General features: G+C 32.6%; 1 protein-coding gene and 1 pseudogene across 1 annotated transcript; both read left to right on the forward strand.

The window, feature by feature from the left end:
* Nucleotides 1-5,885: 5,885 nt before the first annotated feature.
* On the forward strand, nucleotides 5,886-8,752 carry LOC111624556 (short-chain dehydrogenase/reductase family 16C member 6-like). Its single transcript, XM_023367429.1, has 4 exons — nucleotides 5,886-6,405; nucleotides 7,840-8,084; nucleotides 8,352-8,468; nucleotides 8,541-8,752. The coding sequence occupies exons 1-4, from the start codon at nucleotides 5,950-5,952 to the stop codon at nucleotides 8,638-8,640; spliced, it is 918 nt and encodes a 305-aa protein (XP_023223197.1). The 5' UTR covers nucleotides 5,886-5,949; the 3' UTR covers nucleotides 8,641-8,752.
* A 5,473-nt stretch (nucleotides 8,753-14,225) lies between these two features.
* LOC111624550 lies at nucleotides 14,226-17,432 on the forward strand (annotated as a pseudogene).
* Nucleotides 17,433-19,831: the final 2,399 nt, after the last annotated feature.

Consider the following 19,831-nt stretch of genomic DNA (forward strand, 5'->3'; position numbering starts at 1 on the left):
CAAAGCATATACTCTGTATTAATAGGGTTTTGATCCACTCTATGTATACTTTACTCTATGATTTCAATATATGGGGCTCGATGCTGGCTGGCCATAAAACATTATTTCACACTTTACTATCCTTCTTGCCCCATCTTCAACCAAAACCCTATACCTTCCCCTTTATACTTTTTTTCAAAGGCTAAGCCACTGGTACGGCCTTCTTAACATTTGCAAACCAAACCAATGGTGCATGGTTTTTTTGTATTTTTTAAGTGGCAAGGATGGCTAGGAGAGGTAACTGGCAGTTGATTTCGGGTTCTAAGTCAAATTTTATATTAGGGACTATCTCATTAACAAGTACTTGAATCTGGTTGATATTTATAATGTTACTATCGTANATGTAGATGAAGACAATTGCTGTAGGAATAACTTCATTAGTTGTTTGTAAGAGACGTGATAATTGGGCCTATATTTTAACTCAATATCTCCAACAGGCATTTTTCCCTTATATGTCTACAGGCTAGTAATTTCCAAATTTGCCTGGAGGATAATCCTATTGACTGTTTGATTAATTTTGTTTTTAATTTGCTTTACAGGTTTATTCTTTTGGGATCAGTTATTTCGTTGCAAATTATCAAAGCTGCTTCTGGCTGTAAAGTGATGACTATGTAATTATACTTGGTAGTGCTCTCTGATTGCCATTGGTGTGTCCAAGAAGAAGGTTCTTTTGCATATGGAAAACCTTAAGGCAGGATCTCCAGAGGTGTATGGAGAAATTTGGATTGCACTGCTGTCAGCCATTGTCTTCTTACTTTGTTCATATTGTCCCTGTGGTAGTTTCATAAGTTATTTGAAAAAAGTATATAATGTCAGAATAATTTGATGTATAGTGTTCACTTTGAATATGGTGTTGGTGTTCAAGTAATTACTTCTCCGTAGATGATGTGGATGGATTTAGTCTGTGTTCTGGGGCATGGTTATGTCACCATTCCAGTGGATGCTCTAAATCAAAAATCTGTCAAATTCTTCCTTTGCCACCAGTGGCAAATACAGTGCTAGAACAAGTATGGTTTTGTATTGCAAACACATTCACCACCTCATTCATTCTTAATGGACAATGGACACTAACTCAGCCAAAATGATTTATTGGCAACATAGCCACTGACAATTAAGGTTGGAAAAATCATGCCAATAAATGAAGTTCATGCAACTCATGACTGAATTAATTCATCATATGTACTGCAACATTATAAAACTGGAAATAGATATGACAGCATATAGACAGACAGTAGATGACAAATTTACACAGAAATATTCCCATCTTACTTTTATAGAGCAGAAGAGTTGTTAACCTGAAAATAACAATAATACATAACTCCCTCATCATACAAACAACATTCAAACATATCAAACAGCAGCAAGTTCCAGAACACAAACAGTAGATCAGACAGAAAATCAGTTCACTGACAATATAGCAGTTGCTAGTGGAAATGTACAGTATATAGTATGGCATACACTAGTAAAAACAAACAACAATTGCAACCAATGACACTACAGACACAGAATTAATTAACACACGTGAATTTATTTTAAGAAACTCTCACTAAATATAAACAATTTAATTGACTTCACACACAAAAAATACCCAAAATATATCTACCAAAACAAGTAGGGAAAATCTTATACTATCTAAATACACACATATTACTAAAATACTTTCATCCAGACTCAACATTTTCACACATACATACATTAATTTATTGTGGTATAGTTATTGCAGTTGTGTAACATAAAATGGCCCTAAACTATAACAGACACATTCAAAACTCAGACAAATCATAGACTTACCCAGAAAAGAAGACTAGAAATACGTACATAACATTTCTCTATATATATGACAATGTTTGTTTGCTATGCATACCTAGGCTATTCAACCAATTGCTAAGAAACCTCAACATTTACGTTAACATACTTCTAACTTAGATAATGTCATGAATATCACCCCAAAATATAGATTGGATTTCTATATATAAATTAATTTTTATCTGTATTAGATTTGCTTGGTTTACTTGTAGTGACATCTAATTGGCAAAAAATCTAAGAAAATAATAATTAAATATAATTCTTAAAGTGGATATAATTTTAAAAATATATATTATATTCACTTAATTACTGCTACAATGCTAATTACTGTGACAAGTAGCACAAAGCACTTGTTTGCATGGAATTGAAAGTGTTACCCTGTAAATAGTCTATAAGCATTTAATTTTCCACATTTAGCAACTCAGGTTTTTTCATTTCTTAACAGTACTATCTTAATTCTAATAAGTGCCTTCCAGTAGCTGAGTGGATAAAACTGCTGAACACTGGTAGTTGGTTGTGGGTTTGGACATGACCAGTGGGCTGGCCACGTGGAATTTTCTGGGTTTTCTTTACATTAGTAACACCTAAATAGGGACCATTTTTATACAAGTTTTTCTGGGATGCATCCTCCTTGGCAGATCTCTCAAGTGTTGCATTACTGTAACCAAATAAATTAAACTAATTCTAATAATTTTTCTATAAATGCGATATTTATGAGGACATACTTCACACAGTTTATAAAATCTGTTGCAAAAATATAAACACTTTATTAGAACATAAAAACAATTATTCTTGCATTTTTACAAGATTTTTTTATTTAAGTAAGTTTTATATGACATCTTTTGATTGTTAAGGTTAGCAATTTCAATCACATGCAGGGCCATCACATCCTATCCGACACAGATCACTTTTCAAATATTAACAGTAGACCAATATTAATTACTAGTTGTTGATCATCCTCTCTTCAAGGAGGAGATAAATGACTACTTTTGGTTGAATTACTTCAATTCCCTTCCACAACAGTCCTTTCTTTCTATTGGACCAGCTATGTTGTGGCATTTGAGTCAGAAAATTACATAATACAAGGTACTGGTGAGCACAAAATATGTTTTAAGTAGTTTTCGAGGGTGCCAAGTTTAAATATTTGGTCTGTTATTCACAAAATTTGATTTATTGGCAGATTACCATTTGATATTCAACTGTGAATTGTACAGTTTCTTAAAGTTAACATTAGAAAAATTTTCAATTCCTGTCTACTTGACCATTGATAATGTGCCATTTCATATCATCTGAGCATTGCGATAAACATGACAATGATAGGATAAAATGACCAAACTATTTATGTTTGTTATATTATCGTATTTGATTTGTATTTACAAAGGTTATCTTACGTAAAATTTATCACACCGGGTGACTAATCTAACACATAGCCCTGATCTATTATTCCTCTACTGTACACAATTTAATTTAAAGAATTTTTAAAATGTGTTAGATTAGTCACCCGGTGTGATAAACCCTTACGTAAAAACCTTTGCAGTTATAAATAAACCTGCAGTTACAGATAAACCTTTGCAGTTATATAAATCAAGTACTATAATATAATATAATAGAAAGGTTAGAAGTACGAAATAATTTAATAGATTACTTCGTACTTCTAATCCTAATCTTTATTATTATTATTATTTTTTTTGTCCGGGTATCACCGGGCTCATCTGTTAGTATTTTATAATTTAACGTATGTTGCTTCATTGCTATATAAGAAATATAGATAAAGTTATGCAGGAAAATTAGCCATAGAATATATTTTGTCAAGGAAATTAAGTTCAATATAAGACGGTCAGAATTCTCAGCACGTGACTTACATTACACATTACACCTTCCACCTTAAAATATTCAGAAATTGCAAAAATATTGTAAATAGAATTAAAAAATATATATAAATAAAATTTTGTTGGTGTTTCCCGTCATTAAATTAAATTTTCTTGGTACAGTATTTCTATCTCCCTTGATGTGTTTTAATGAGTGTTTACATTATTTTCTTGTTAAGATAGTGTTTTGATANTGCAAAAATATTGTAAATAAAATTTAAAAAAATATAGAAATAAAATTTTGTTAGTGTTTCCCGTCATTAAATTAAATTTTCTTGGTACAGTATTTCTATCTCCCTTGATGTGTTTTAATGAGTGTTTACATTATTTTCTTGTTAAGATAGTGTTTTGATAAGTGTAATATTATTATTTTTAATTAATTCTCTACGGGAAAATATAAAAACAAGAATTGCTGGTGACAAGCAGCTGAGTATGAACGATAATGACGCACTTCGTTTTATATGTAACGAACTATGTCATTGGCCCGCGTACTTGATGCCTGCTACTCGTTATCGCACAGTCGTCGTCGTCTGTCTGTAACGCTCTGCGGAAAAAACACGTTTATTATTAGAAAGTATTGCTATTAAGATTTTGGTTTAAGAGCTAAACTATTCACTAGAATATAATTTGGGGTTTAAACGATATTCGGAAATAAGCAAAGCGTGTAAGTCGTTAAGCAATAAGCGACGCGCGCGACGTGTCACTCGTAAAAGCTTAATTAAAATAAATTGCGAAGCTTTATAATTATTAAAATCTTAAGATTTAGCTACGTTTCAATTAAAACTAACAAATAAGTAAGAATTATATACAGAAATAATTATAATATTTTGTATTTAAATAAATGACGCTTCGATGAAAGCGATATCGCGTCGCTCTTCTAAAAAGCTCTATTTTAAATGAATTTTTGCGATATAAACTGTAATCTAAGTGGTGCTAATTGTAAAAAAAGTTAATTACCAAAATGCTGTTTTAAAATTGCATTTAGATAAGAATTACTTTTTTTAGTTTATTCGCTGTTTAAGCTGTAATATTTGTTCAAACTACGCAATGACGCGTGTAGTTTAATTTGATGCTACAGTATTACGTATAAGCTAAACAAATTATAGCTTAGGGCCTCACATCTAATTAGGGCATCAGCATCTCAGATTATATATGGCCCATTATTGTTTAATAAAAAAGGAAGGGTCATTTGTATGTTGTAGCGCAGGGCACAAGACTAAATCCAGCTGTATTTTAATCTTATTGAGCTGCAATTTTTAAATTACAAACTTGCTATCTACTAATCACTTTAATTCTTATAGGTTGATTTTTCTCCCAGCAAACGGTCCTGGTCAAATGACGAATGATTTTATTGTTACAACGAATGCATTTCGGGCTAATGTAATGTTTTAGCCCCTCTTCAGTGATATGAGAGAATTCAAAAACTAAAGCTCCGGTGCACAAATTTCAAGACATGGAGTATAAATAAAGTGGAAAAATATCACACACAGTACTTATAAAAATAGTACCTTTAAATAAGACAGTGGTAAATTATTTTATTCATATCAGAAATTTTTTTAATAAATACTATTTAATCACTGATATAGGAACTTTTGCTAGGGACTGGAAGTCACATGACTTTTTAAATTAAAGTATGATTAAAAACTTCAGCCCGACATTGTGACGACGTGAGAATAATATATTCTTTATAATTATCACTTTTTAAAAATAAATATTTAATTAATCTAAACCAGGTAAAAATTGATAGAGGATAAATTTAAAGATAACTGAAAACGCGCAAAAACACGAGGAAATTTCGTGGAGATTTTGATAATTTATGTTAAATAATACATTATAAATATTTTAAACTTAAATAAATAAAACTTAATTATAGACGAAAAATTTCCAGAAAAATCAGAATAAATTATAATTTATTTAAGTAAAATTTTCCTTAAATTGTGATTAATTTATTTAGAAGTTAAATACAAGAGTGTACGTGTATTAAAAATATACAGCCTTAAAATACACTTGTTTTAATTTTTTAAAATAACTAAATTAATTAAAAACATCCAGGACTATGCTAAGCGTACGCATTAATTGGTGCAATGGTTCAATAACCAGTTTTTTAAACTACACGTGTACTGTGTCGTCACAGAATTTCCCCAAGTCTCATTTGTTTTTCCACGTCACATGACTCTCGTGTTATCTAACGTATTAAAGGCACAGCCCATGCAGTTGAACAGTAGAACGAAGCAGAATGAACGAAGCCGTTAGAATTGCTTTGAATGTGTTGTATATGTTGTATTTATGGATCGAAGGAATTATACTGGTATTCATACCGAAACGTTTCTTCTATAAAGACTTAAATGGCGAAGTAGTATTGATTACAGGAGGTGGAAGCGGTATCGGCCGTCTACTAGCGTTGAAACTCTCACGTCTGGGTTGTCGTGTGGTAATTTGGGACGTTAACGAGGAAGGTAATCGCGAAACACAGCAACAGGTGAAGAGCCAAGGAGGTGAATGTTATTCGTATGTGTGTGATGTCACCGACAGAGAGAAAGTTTACGCTGTGGCGAGTAAAGTGAAGGAAGAAGTGGGTCCAGTCACTATACTTGTTAACAATGCTGGAATCGTAACGGGGAAGAAGCTTTTAGATACACCCGATCATCTTATCGAGAAGACCTTTCAAGTTAATGTAATAGCGCATTTTTGGGTGAGTTTTAGTAGGATTATTCGTTGAAATTGATTGTAACGCGTAACGGTTTGGATTTAGGTCACATTCACCTAATATGTTGCTTGTTCTGTCGTAACGTTATTTGTATACGAAAAAGTATCAAACTTACAGTTTGATATTTTTTCGTATACAATTTAATTTTTACATATAAATTTTCGTATACAAATTTAATTTTTTAAATAGCTTTAGTGAAGTAATTAATGATGAAGGAAGGAACGTGTTCCTGAATTGGATTGTTAAAACTTGAAATTAATATATTACAGTCGAACCTGTCAGCAACGGCCACCTCTAAACAGCGGCCAATTTTTAGGAGATTTAAACAAACGCATAAACGAAATAGTCTCCGAACAACAGCTATTTTTTTATGTTCTCGTCAGTGGCCGTTGTTCAGAGGTTTGACTGTATTAAGTAGTCGTTTCTAGCAGTTTTTAAGCGAGAAATTAAATGGTAAAGCTTTAAAATGTGAAAAATATTTAATTATTTATAAAAATTTGATCCATTGATAATTTATATCCTTTAATAAAATATATCAGGGATGCAACAAGGGGGACAGGACGAGCGTATGTCTCGTGTGCCACTTAAGGGGAATTATTTATCGGCACCAGTCAAGGGGATTCCGAGAGGAAAGAGGCAGTGGCGTCGACTGATCATGTGTCGTCAACAAGAAAGGACGGTCGGAGATCTTAATTCGCTCCGAGTGACATAGAGCCTAATTGGGTATATAGGTGGTGACATAGACCCATGGATATATAGCCAGGGGTACAGCTAGGCTCTACAGTTCTTGAAAATCTACAAAAATTGCTCTACTTTTATGAGTTATGCTCATGATCGATATAAAAATATTTTAAAATTAGAAAATTACTTCATATGCGTTCAATAATATCGAGTCCTGGAGTTTAAATTCTGAACAAAATCAATTTTACCTTTTCAGAAATCGAAACTATAACAGGAAATTGCGTAAATATTTTACTTACTAATATTTAAGCTATTTTTTCCCTTATAGCACCGAGAAAAACTATAAATTTATATTTAATGCAATAAATTAAAAAGAATAAACTCATTTAAATTTTATTGCATAACCATAAGTAAATTTTTTACTTAAGAAACCGCACCATTCGTTCTGCCAATCGTATAGCACCTCAATTAAACCACTTATATTTCAAAATAAATTTCCTATCTAAATTTTATACGCTATTTACGCTTATAACACAGTATACAGTAAATTTATTTAGAATCATAATTGTAAGTTATTATAAATATGTTAAAAATTACTAAAATTATGTAATCATTTTATATTTGGCGCTATCATTCCTGTATTCTTCTAAATCATACAGCAAACATTAATCTGTTAAAAATATATTTTATAGTTCAACAACTTTTGTAAATTAATAAATAATTCATGTAAATTTTCAGACATTGAAAGCCTTCCTACCGGATATGATAAGTGCCAATCATGGTCACATCGTGACGATTTCTAGTTTGGCAGGATTTTCGGGAATAAACTATTTATCTGATTATTGCGCCAGTAAATCAGCTGCCATCACTGTTCATGAATCTCTGCACTTCGAATTAAAAGAAGAAAAGCGTGAAAATATTAAGATGACATTGATTGCACCGTTCTTCATTAATACAGGGTTGTTCGAAGGAGCTGATGGAGGGTATGCTTCTTCCTTGGCTTTTTCACTTATTTTTTTTTTAATAATTTTCTATTATAATTTATTTATTATGTCCCTCTGTTAGTCTAATAGACAATTCCCTCATTTTATAAGTCTATATATTATTTATTTTTTGTATTTTCGACTTTTTATGCCATTATACGTGCGATTATTCTGCCACTTATTCTGGCACAAAATACTTTACAGTTATAATATTTTATAGAAAATATTTTAGAACAATTCTAAACAATATAAAAATTATAATTTCAGTTATTTTGCATTGTTGGATTCCGAATATGTTGCAGATAACATAATATCGTCGGTGAGATCTAATCAAGAAGTCGCCATAATTCCAACGTACTTCAATGCCATTACAATGATGAAAGCGTAAGTTTATTGATTCAAAATCTAATGATGTTTTATAAAATTAAATTTTTTCTAATTTTTAAACATATTTAGCTTAATGCCATTAAGAGCCTATACCGTATTTTACGACTTATTAAAAGGATTTAATGCCATGAAAAGTTTCGTTGGAAGAACGGAAAAGAAAGAGAAATGAATATATTCAGGTCATATAATATATATTTTTTGTTCAGCTATTATTTTTTATATGCCGAAGAATGGTTTATAATCCGGTTATAATGAAGAATAAAAGTTTTATTTGTTTTACCAGTTGTTTAATTATGTCACTGTCTGTTTTTAATGGCAATTTCGCAATTAAAACTGCCTTAAGTCATAGATTTAGAGCGACTTTTAAAGTAAAATTACCCATTTAGATTATAGAATCACATAGTTGGGGGCCTTCGAATGCTCGTACGGGGCCTGTGTTAGAGTGATCTCTTTTACCCCTTAGTTGGCCATTTTGCCGTATATTTTTGAACAAGTGAAGTACATAGAAGCTTTTTTTAAGTGAAAATGACATTAATTTATGTTTATACAGTTTTTGTACTTAAAATTAGAAAATAAATTAGAGCGACTTTTAGAAATATATATTTAGAAATACATAGACCTTAGAAATATGTAAATTTTCTAACGTTTTAATACATAAAAATAAATTTTACGAGTGTAAATAATTTAGCTTCGAAACACAGCTGAAGGATTAAAAATTTCATACAGATACATTAAAGTAATAACTACATCTACTTTCACATCTGTGCTATTTATTCGCTTGTTTCAAGGTTTTCAAAAACAAATTATTTATATTTTTTTCCTATAAAAATTCAAACAATTATTTATATTTTTACCTATAAAAAAATTCAAACAATGACATACTATTCATTTCTTTACAATTATTCACACTAGAGCAACAGTCAACTAATTAAACCGAATTTTTTACTTTCGCAGCTGTCATAAAGAGGGAAAGTATGGCTACGTTGAAAAAAGATGGTCTCCTTCCCAAGATTTTTACATTTTGTACCTTCAAACGTCGAAAAACGCGAGAGTTTTCTATATGTATGCGTGTGTCGGGGTCAGAATTTTGTTTACCCACTTTGAACCTTAACTCCTGTGCTTTTTTCCGAAAATTTCTGAAAGTTTGCAGGGAGGTTTGAGTATTAGGGGGATTGATGCTATTAAATTTTGGTGGTTTTAGGTCGACGGAATGGAAAGATAGAGGGAGTCACGTGTCATATGGTACAGTAGGTTAGGATTTAATGATTTTATTCATCAGCATTTACAGTTTTTAATATAAAACCTGTTTCTACCTTCAAAATTAATATTTTTGCTATTTTATTATAATTAATTATATAAAAAGTTTTTAAAATAAAATGTAAGAGATGGCACCACGAGAATTTTAAATTTTTTGCCGGTAAGGTTACGTAACTCTTTGCTGGATTTTTTAAAATAGGATACGAAAAAACTGCTGAACTGGTTTCGTTAAATAAGATCAACTTGCAAAGTTTAATTACATCACAATATTTTATTGTAAAAAATTTAATTTAAATTAGGGTAATTTTAATGAGCGGCAAACAAACGGGTTAAGTACAGTACTTTAGCCTTTACATGAATCGAAGTGTTAACTAAACGTTTCGATATTTTGAATATTTTTTACACATGAGTGGGTGCAGGCTTTAAACAAATGTTTATTATTTAATAAACATTTGTTGCACCCCTGCTGATTCACATTACGTGTAATTTTCCAGGTTTCCTTGTAGAATTCCGCTTTATCCGAATTAATTTGTTCTGCAGGTGATTCAGATAATCGAAAATTCGGATAAGTGGATTAATGCGCAAAGAATGAAATTACAGGGTAGAAGCACAGTATTGTACACGTACTGTATTTTTTTTATTCATCAATGTGCGAATAACATTGCACTGATCATTTGGGTCTGTCACAGCAAATAGAGAATGCTTTCGCGTGACGTATGAGAATTGCTGTCTGACGTCAGTGGGAGAGAGAAAAGAAGGCAAGAAAGGACAATTGACATTTTGGTTAATCTGCGTTCGGATAATCGAAGTTCAACTGTAATTAAGAATAAGCTTCAATCATTGCAATCTTAACAGACTTTATTCATAAAATTAAATTAAAGGAATTCCTTTTGTTTTATTTAAATGTTTTCATTATTTCTACTCATAGAAAAAATAACCTTGATCTAAAACTTCTGATCTTATTATCCTCACTATTTATATAAATTCTGATATAAAATAGTTGATAATACTAATATAAGAAGTGAGACGAAGCTTGGGTCAATCACTATAGGGCCTGTCGGGCTTTTAATTTTCTAAACTTCACAATTTTATTATATAGGCCTATATTATGACGTGGGCCCTATATATGCTTGACCCACAGGCCTACAACTGGGTTTTTTTTCTTGACATCGCTATATAAAAGATTAAATTTTAAGCCCTTCTATGCAGGATACAGCTGAAATAGCCCTGATCTATTAAAAATCTGATTATCTAAAATCTACTATTAGATAAGTGAAATAGTATATAAATGATATAAAAGGGTACACAAATAGAAACAGCCCTATACGACAGATTATACGTGACACACGTATATCCTGTCATGACAGGTACTATTCTATTTCGGATTACGTTGCTCCCGTCTACTCATCCATTGTTAAATAAACATTTTGTCATATAATATTTTGTTCATGGCCGAATGATTATATATGTAGTCACTTGATACTCTATTTTAAAGTGTAGACATCAATAAATGCATTCAAACCTCTTAAGAACGGCCACTGACGGAAATAAAAAAATTGCCGTTGTTTGCGGATATTTATATAAATTTCAAAGAAAAACGTTCCTGAAAAATTGCCGTCGTTTAGAGGTGGCCGTTGTCGGAGATTCGACTGCGTTATCGTCAGAATCGATGAATAACACCAATTTTCAGGAAACAACACTCAACTGTTGGCCATATGGTGAAATATAAAACTAATATTACGACTTAGGTTCTTATATTAAGAGTCTGAATTCTCTAAGAAATATTTGGTTTTATTTAAGAAAAAACAGAAACATCGCCAGTCTCTAATATGAGACTTAGATTATCATACTGTATTATCTCCTTTCCTCTTCAGTGTTTACTCTATATCCCTTACATCGTGTTTATGATTTGGGTCGAGTAAAGTAGAAAACGAACCAATTTTTACTACAAATAATTAATTTTTTGTATTGCTAAAAAAGCAATACAAAAAGACCTTACAATGCTTCAGTCAAAATGTAAAACACATTCTATTCGTTATTGAATCTTGTCTCTATCTGTCAGTCATTACTATTATCCACGCTCTTACTACTTTCCTAGTAATACGAAGTAGTTTTCACTTTCATTTCTTCCTTTTATTATGAAGCTGACAAAATGTCATCCTGTTTTCTATTATAACATCATTAAATAGCCGAAACAATTCATTACGAGTCGTCCTTGTTCGTATGTAAAGTGTAAATAATGAAATAAAAGACGTTACAAGAAATTATAATTAAGTGCAGGAAATTGTTTAACATTTCCTAAGCTTTGTTCATTTTATAAATTTAATGTAAGTTGTACACTATCTTTAATTAGATAAATGAAGTTATTTTCTGCTTCAGTTCAAATCTGTGTAATTAATTCTGAAGAATTCTTAGTGAAATCTAACAAAGAACTAATTGTTCTCTATTCCATCGATATTATGACCACAGTATAATACAGAAACAAACCCGTACAGGCTGCTCAAAAAATGTTAATATTTATGTAGAGAGTGCTCAATCACTGCGGTAGTGTGGTAATAGGACTGTACAGTACTTTTTTCAGAACTTCGCAATCAGGAGTCATGACTTCTTGCGCACGATGGAATACCACACAGAGGAAAAGTCCGGCATAACAAGTTACTGTACTTCCATATTGGGATTTTAAGATATTTTGAAGCAGCAATTATACATCTTCCTCTTACAAGCTACTGATATACTGAGATGACGGAATGTAGTAGATATGACATTATATAAATTTATTAAATTTACTCTATTTTATAACTATTTTTATGAATAGAACGAGGCTTCTCGTAACGTGAGGTCTGCCCTGAGCTATAGCTTGTTTAACTTATGCGTAAATCTGGCTCTGCTAGTAAACACTAGTGTCATATGACAAAAATAGAAAATATTTGCTTTGAGTAAGTGACAGTTTCATACTTTGTAATAAATATAATTAATGTTAACTGATGCATGCAATGGTTTTTCTATAACATCAATGGTTTTTATGAGTAGTGAATGAGCTAACCACCTGGTTCGTGTGGATAAAAACCACTGAACACTGGTAGTTGGTCGCGGGTTCGCATCTCGTCAACGAGCCAGTCACAGAGTTTTCTGGGTTCTCTTCACGTTTGTAACACCTAAATAGGTATCAGTTTCTCATAAAAGTCCTTCCTTTCCTGGTGTCGCATTGGCATAACCAAATAAACCTAAACCTTGTATTAAAAAATCATGGTAAATTGTTCATAAAGTTAATTGATAAGGAAAGAGCTGAAATTCCATCAAATAACAGCAGCGTAGTCTGTATGTAGCAAAGTCTCCAACGACAGAGGTAAGTCTTTTATTACATCAAGACTTTTCCATGTACTCTACTGTACATAACGAATAGCAAGGAGCAAATCGAAAGTTCACTATACTTTGGCCCTTCATCAATTTTAAATAATCAAAAACGAAAAATATACTTACTAATTGGCATAAACGTTAAAAATTGTGTAAATTTAAGCCTTAACTTCAGAAGAAAAACGGCTAAAATACTGTGGTAATGAATTTAATCTGTATATAAGAGTACAGAACTAAACTTTAAACTTGATATTTGTTAAATTCTTATCAATTAATAGAGAATCGACGATAATATTACGAAAGACTGAAACATATCTTGCCTGGTAGAGGATTTGTTGACCTCTTTTAAGCTGGCATAAAATAGTTAGCAGAATGAATTAGAACTAATTAAAAATGAGTGCCATTTAAATGTTCAATTTAAAAATCAAACAACGTGTTGCTTAACTTTCCCGTCAATATTTAAAATTGAGTGTGGCGTCATCTGTTATGATATTTTATTTTAAAAACTTTTTATTCTCTTAATTATTATAAAATAGCAAAAAGCTTAATTTTGAGGGCAATGATAGTTTTATAAAAAAATTGTAAATGCTAATAAGAAGTAAAATTGTCCTATAGCGATCCCACTCGAGATACGACACACGACCCCTTTATCTTCCCACCCCTTTGAATTTAACAACCAAAATTTAATAGCAGAAATTCCCCTAATACACAAACCTCTCTGCAAAACTTCAGAAATTTTGATAAAAGACGGGAGTTATTAATTAAGCTTCAAAGTACGAGTGAATGTAAGTGAAGTTCGTAAGTGAACAAAATCATTCCTCACACACATTAACAACAATACAGATAGAAAAAATCCACGAAATTTTCGCGTTTTTCAAGATCTCTGAGTCCAAAAATATAAATTTGTTTGGGGGGTCATTTTTTGCCGGCTTACCATACTTATTCTGTGTTTATAACAGCTGGGAAAGTAAAAAAACCGAGACAATCCCGGAAAACTAGAACACTTGAAACGCTAATTAAGGCACAGTATTCATTCTCGATTAATATGCGTTTAATCGAGAGTTCCAGTTAACAGCGATAACGTACAAAAATCAATGACTTTGATAATATTTAAGGCCCTATGTACTGTTAACTTGATAACAGATGGCGAAAGAATATTTCTACAGACGTACTTTTAACTTTAAAGAGTAAAAAATGTTGATTATGTTGCAGTATGTTGTACAAATGTTTTTATTGCATGTTGTTGGAATATTTTTGACTTGATCGTAAAGTTATTTCATATTTTCATCCCAAGAACTTTCTATAACAATTTAAAAAATAAAATAGTGTTAATCACTGGTGGTGGAGATGGCTCGGACGTTGTATGGCTCTCAGATTCTCGCAATTGGGATGTAAAGTAGTGATATAGGATGTGAACGAAACTGGGAATCGTGAAACCGAACGATTAGTGAAGAGCAACGGAGGCGTGTGCCACTCTTACGTATGTGACGTGTCAGATAGGAAGAAAGTATATGAAATGAGTGGAAAAGTAAAGGAAGATGTGGATCCTGTGTCCATACTTATAAGCAATGCTGGGATCGTTAATAGCAGTGTTTTTCAACCTGTGGGTCGCGACCCCCAGGGGGTCGCAAAACCTTACACGGAGGGTCGCGGCTAAAAGGAAAAGACAAGTAAAACACTACAATAAAAGACAAAAGACAAAGACAAAACACTACAATAAAAAAACTTCAATTTCAGTGAGAAGGCTGTACCTGTTTATTTTACAGTGTAATTAGTTTTTCAATCGATATTTAGGTCTCAACAGAAAGAAAATTAAATACTTAGTTTTTAAAATCACTGATATAGCTTTAATATGGCCCTGGGGGTCGCCAGAAGTTTTTAACTTGCATAGCAGTCGCGTATTCAAGAAGGTTGAAAAACACTGGTTAATGGTAAAAGGATAGTTGATCTTTCCGATCATCTGATTGAAAAGACCTTCCAAGTGAATGTGGTGTCTCATTTTTGGATATGTAAACTTATGTATTTTAATTCTAAAAATTTACTTAATTTTTCACGAATGGTCTGTTTTGAAGATGTCTCATCCCGTTCCTCACCACGGATATAATAATTTATTTCGCTTCAAAATCAAATAAACTATTGATTTGTTTATTCTTATAAATCCTTTCAGACATGCAAAGCATTCTTACCAAATATGATAAGCAAAAAAGTGGTCATATCGTCAGCATTTCAAGCGTGGCCTCGTATACTGGATCCATAAATTTGAGTGATTAAAACGCCAGTAAAGCAGCCGCTAGCTCGTTCTTCGAATCACTAAATCTTGAATTAAGAGTCGATAATCATAAGTACATCCAAACCACTCTGTACATCCAAATCATAAGTTCATCCTTACATAATTTGCAAAATGGTGAGTCTAAAAAATTTATAAGATATTACATTATTGTAGACAATATTCAAACTCATCTTGATCTTGTAGATTAATTTATACGGTTGTCTATAAAATTCCATTTTAATTCAATATAAATAATATTGATTTTATATATTTTCAGCATTTTCCCATGGAAGATTTATTATTTTTTCTATAAATTTTTCAATGGAAACAGACCAATGGAGAAATTTGTCGGGAAAAAGACAGAATAATGAATACATTACCGGTAGAATCATTTGTGTTACTGTATAAACTCTCTCTAGCAGTTAGGCCATTTTGAAGACGTTGAGGGCTAAGCAATAAGTAAACTCGGCCTTCTTTAATGCTTTCTCCTTAAAGGCTCTTAGAGGATGGCACATCTCTGTTCCTGTGCTATAGATGTGCTAAATTACTGCATTTCGAACATATTTAGCAAAGGTACAGAGGTGTGTCACTGCTTTATTGTACTATTTAAATTGTTAATGATAACATTTTTACTCCTATCGTATAATGCAACTATTTCTTAATATTCTTAGTTATCGTAAGATTAAACCATTAAGATCTATCTCGTTGACATGATAAACTATCAATAAATTTAATAAATATTTTGTTTTAAATGTAACTTATAGATAAGATACAGTAGTTTAATAATATCATAAATCATAGAATCTTCTGATTAAACTCATATTGCAAAAAATAGTTGATTAAAAGACCCATATGATTCTTTGGTTCAATTAAATTGTTATAGAAATTAGTTCAGCATACAGAAACAAAAGAGTTACCTGTTTTGTTTCTGTATGCTGAACTAATTACTTGTACAATTCGTAACAAATTAAAGTTAAGGTTTCGTTTTGATTGGGAGATGTGCTAATACTCTTGGCACTCTCCCATGTGTTTCGCTTTTCGGTAAACTGGCCTCTGAGCTCTTTGTATGGTAAATTGACCGCTATTTGGCTGTTAGACAAGTGTAAAAACCCGGAAAATTTCACATTGTCAGCCCAGTGATGAGGCCTGAACCCGCGATCAACTACCAGTATTCAGTGGTTTATCCAGAATTAAAGTTTAGAATTATATTATTAAGCTTCAAAGTAGTTAAACAAAATCGTGCCACCCTAAAAATACTACTACCCTTACACAAAAACTCCCAACTTTTTTTTTTTTTTGATTTCTCGACGTTTCAAGATCCCCGAGTATAAACATGCAAAATTCTTGAGTTGGACATTTTTTTTACCTATTGCCACACTTTCCATCTGTTATATTATATATAACAGCCATGAAAGTAACGATACATACTATGTAAATTACATAGTGTGTATCGTATCACTCACGCCATCTGTAGGCGCAGTTGCCTACTAAATTGTCCGCCAATCCTAATAGAATTTAATTGATTGTATAAAAATGATGCATTTGATGTATTGTTTGCCCGACTCCACGAGTAATTTTTTTCACATATTTTAAAAGTTTATTCTACAGTATTTTACTTTTCCCGCTGTTATCAACATAGCGCGGGAATGTATTGTAATTGCGTTATATTTGACCCGGGTATTTTGCAGATCTGAAGCCCCTTGAACTCCAAAAGATAGAAAAAAATTGAATTATCTGGGCGCGCGCGCGTGTGTAGGCGTCTATTTCATTTAATATCTAAGGATGGAGAAAAATTAAGAAATGAAGTTTGGCATGGTAACTTGTATATAACAAGCATTGATGTTATTAATTAATTCATTTAAATTTTTCAGTACGGGATTCGAGGGGATTGGGAGTTTAAGGATTTCGTGTGTCATATCTCAAATACGATCGCTTAATAAAAATCTTTATTGACATTTACAATATTTTTATAGACTCGTTTCTGTTCTGAAAATTAAACCTTTTTGCCTTTCTATAATAATTAATAATATAAAAGTTATTTTAATACAGGAAATCCTCGTTATTCGAAATTAAAAGGATGAAATAATCGCTACTTTGAATTATTGAGTTTCGAATTATCCAAAATTTACATATACAGTAAGACCTTGCTTAACGCGGGAGATGCGTTCCTAGTCGACAAAGCGCTAAGCGAAACAGCGTTAAACGAGACCATTTTAACGTAGAGTAAATAGGGATAGGGGAATACACGACTAAAAAATAAACATAATTTACTATAATTTTAAGTTATTTTTATATAAATTTTTGCATAATATGTTAAATAACACATAAACATATGCGCACAGAAATGTAAAGTTAATTTTTTGTGACGAAGGTCCTGGCTCTTCTGAAATTATTGTTTTTTTGCGATGAAGTCTGTAGTTTCATTGATCGCTTTCTTTTTCTTTCCTTAAGCAAATGTCGGTAGCAGAAGATCGCATCCAAAACGGCTCGTTTTGCTTTGGCACTCCTATCAAAATCTGGATCATTCGCTACAATTTGATCAACGATTTCGGTTATCGTTACCAAACTTTTACTAAGGAAAACTGTAGAGAAAGTTTTTGGGTTCTTCGTCTTCAGAATCTCTATTTTCCAGTTCTACATGAATTCCTTGTTCTGCCAGTTCTTGAAGGTCGTCGTTGGTAAGGCTCTTACAAGAAACCTGCAGTAATCCCAATATCCTGCCGTCTACATCTCTTGTCAGTGGCGTAGCGTAGTAGAGGCGGCAAAATTAAGTTTTAGGGGGCGGAAAAATTCTTTTTAGGGGGCGGCAAAATTTTACAATAAATAATAATAGTATCTTGTAAGAACTTGAACCATTTCACCACATATTTTCCTCGCACCTACGATTCGGACCGATTGAAATGAGCACGAAAAGTGTCATCATCCGGACAGTCCGGGATTTCGTGCACAACCTGTTGACAGTTTTTTTTTCTTTTTTTCATTGTGCTTGTACGAATCATTCGTATTCATATACACCTCCACAGAGCCGGCCCTACCATAGGGCGAACGGAACAGCCGCTCCAGGCGCTGAGTCCTAGGGGGCGCCTCAGTGGTAAAAAAAGTAAAGGAAAAAATATTTTTTTCACTTTTCGATATTTTAAATCTGTTGAGACGCGCGTGGGTCGAGTGCGTGGGCGGGGTTCCACCCCCGGGCGCCATAATAGGATCTCGCTCCATCCTAAAACTTGCCTCGGGCCGGCACTGCACCTCCAATGTCCAATACAGCTAAGTCATCTAGGTTACTTACGTTACTCCTACCCAATTCTTCCTAATCGCTAACTGAACCCATGCACTGCATATTATTCTTCGCATTGCAAAATGACATACGCATGCGTCAGGAACTTCTGTTAGAACAAACCTCACCTGCCGTCCGGGCCAGCGAGTTTAAAAAGGTGCAACACTAGCACGGAATTTTTCATTACTTATTCTGTGACGATACTGAATTTTAGTTTTTTAAATTGAGATACCTAAATAAGGGGGCTGCGAAATTTTCCTTTGCCCCGGGCGGCTGACACTCACGCTATGCCACTGTCTCCTGTATCGGTTAAGTTGACAATTTTGTCAACCTAACGATACAGCGATAGGCTATTCTCGATGAGAATTCTTGGATAACTTCAGCCATAACTTCTTTCACACTCCGTTCATGCATTTATCAGTTAATTCTTGCCAAGCCAAGTCGCTATTTCCTAAGGCATCGATGATGTTATATTTTTTCCAAAATTACACAAAACAAACATAGATTTAAGGGAAGTACGGCGTTATGACGAATTGCCACCTTTTGCTGATTGGTTCGTGTTTGGGAATAATCGTATTTTATTAGAATCAATGAAATACCGCGTTAATTTGAATCAGCGTAAATTTTGAGCGTTTTTTTAGGCGTCAAGCAGACCGCGTTATATTGAATCAGCGTTAAGCGAGGCAACTGCCTCGCTTAACGCTGATTCAATATAACGCGGTTCTGTACAATATGCCAAATGCCACGCAACTGATATAATTTATTAAGCATATATAATATGGCTACATACACAAAACAAATAGTAATAAACAATATTTACTCATATTGTTTATTACTATTTATTGCTATTTGTTATTATTGTATATGTATACAAATATTGGTAACTATATACAGTGGTGCCTCGTACAACGTACTTAATCCGTTTCAGGTGCACGTTCGTTAAGTGAAACGTCCGTTATACGAAACGCATTTTCCCATAGAAATGTTAAAACATATAATTCGTTCCGCAGCATAAAATAACCGTACTGTACCATAAAAAATGAAAATGGAGCAGACACCAATTATGCCGGGTAGTCAGATGTTGTGTGGAGGAGGTGGAAGAACACTTTCTTTACACATTCATACAGATACAGACTTTTTACACATTGCAGCGGGTCTTTTTTTATTGTTTTTTAATCGGAGTCAGATTCAGGAGAGGCTACCGGA

The sequence above is a fragment of the Centruroides sculpturatus genome, unplaced genomic scaffold (assembly GCF_000671375.1).
Source record: "Centruroides sculpturatus isolate CEXI.00-Female unplaced genomic scaffold, Cexi_2.0 scaffold15, whole genome shotgun sequence".
Lineage (NCBI taxonomy): Eukaryota > Metazoa > Arthropoda > Arachnida > Scorpiones > Buthidae > Centruroides > Centruroides sculpturatus.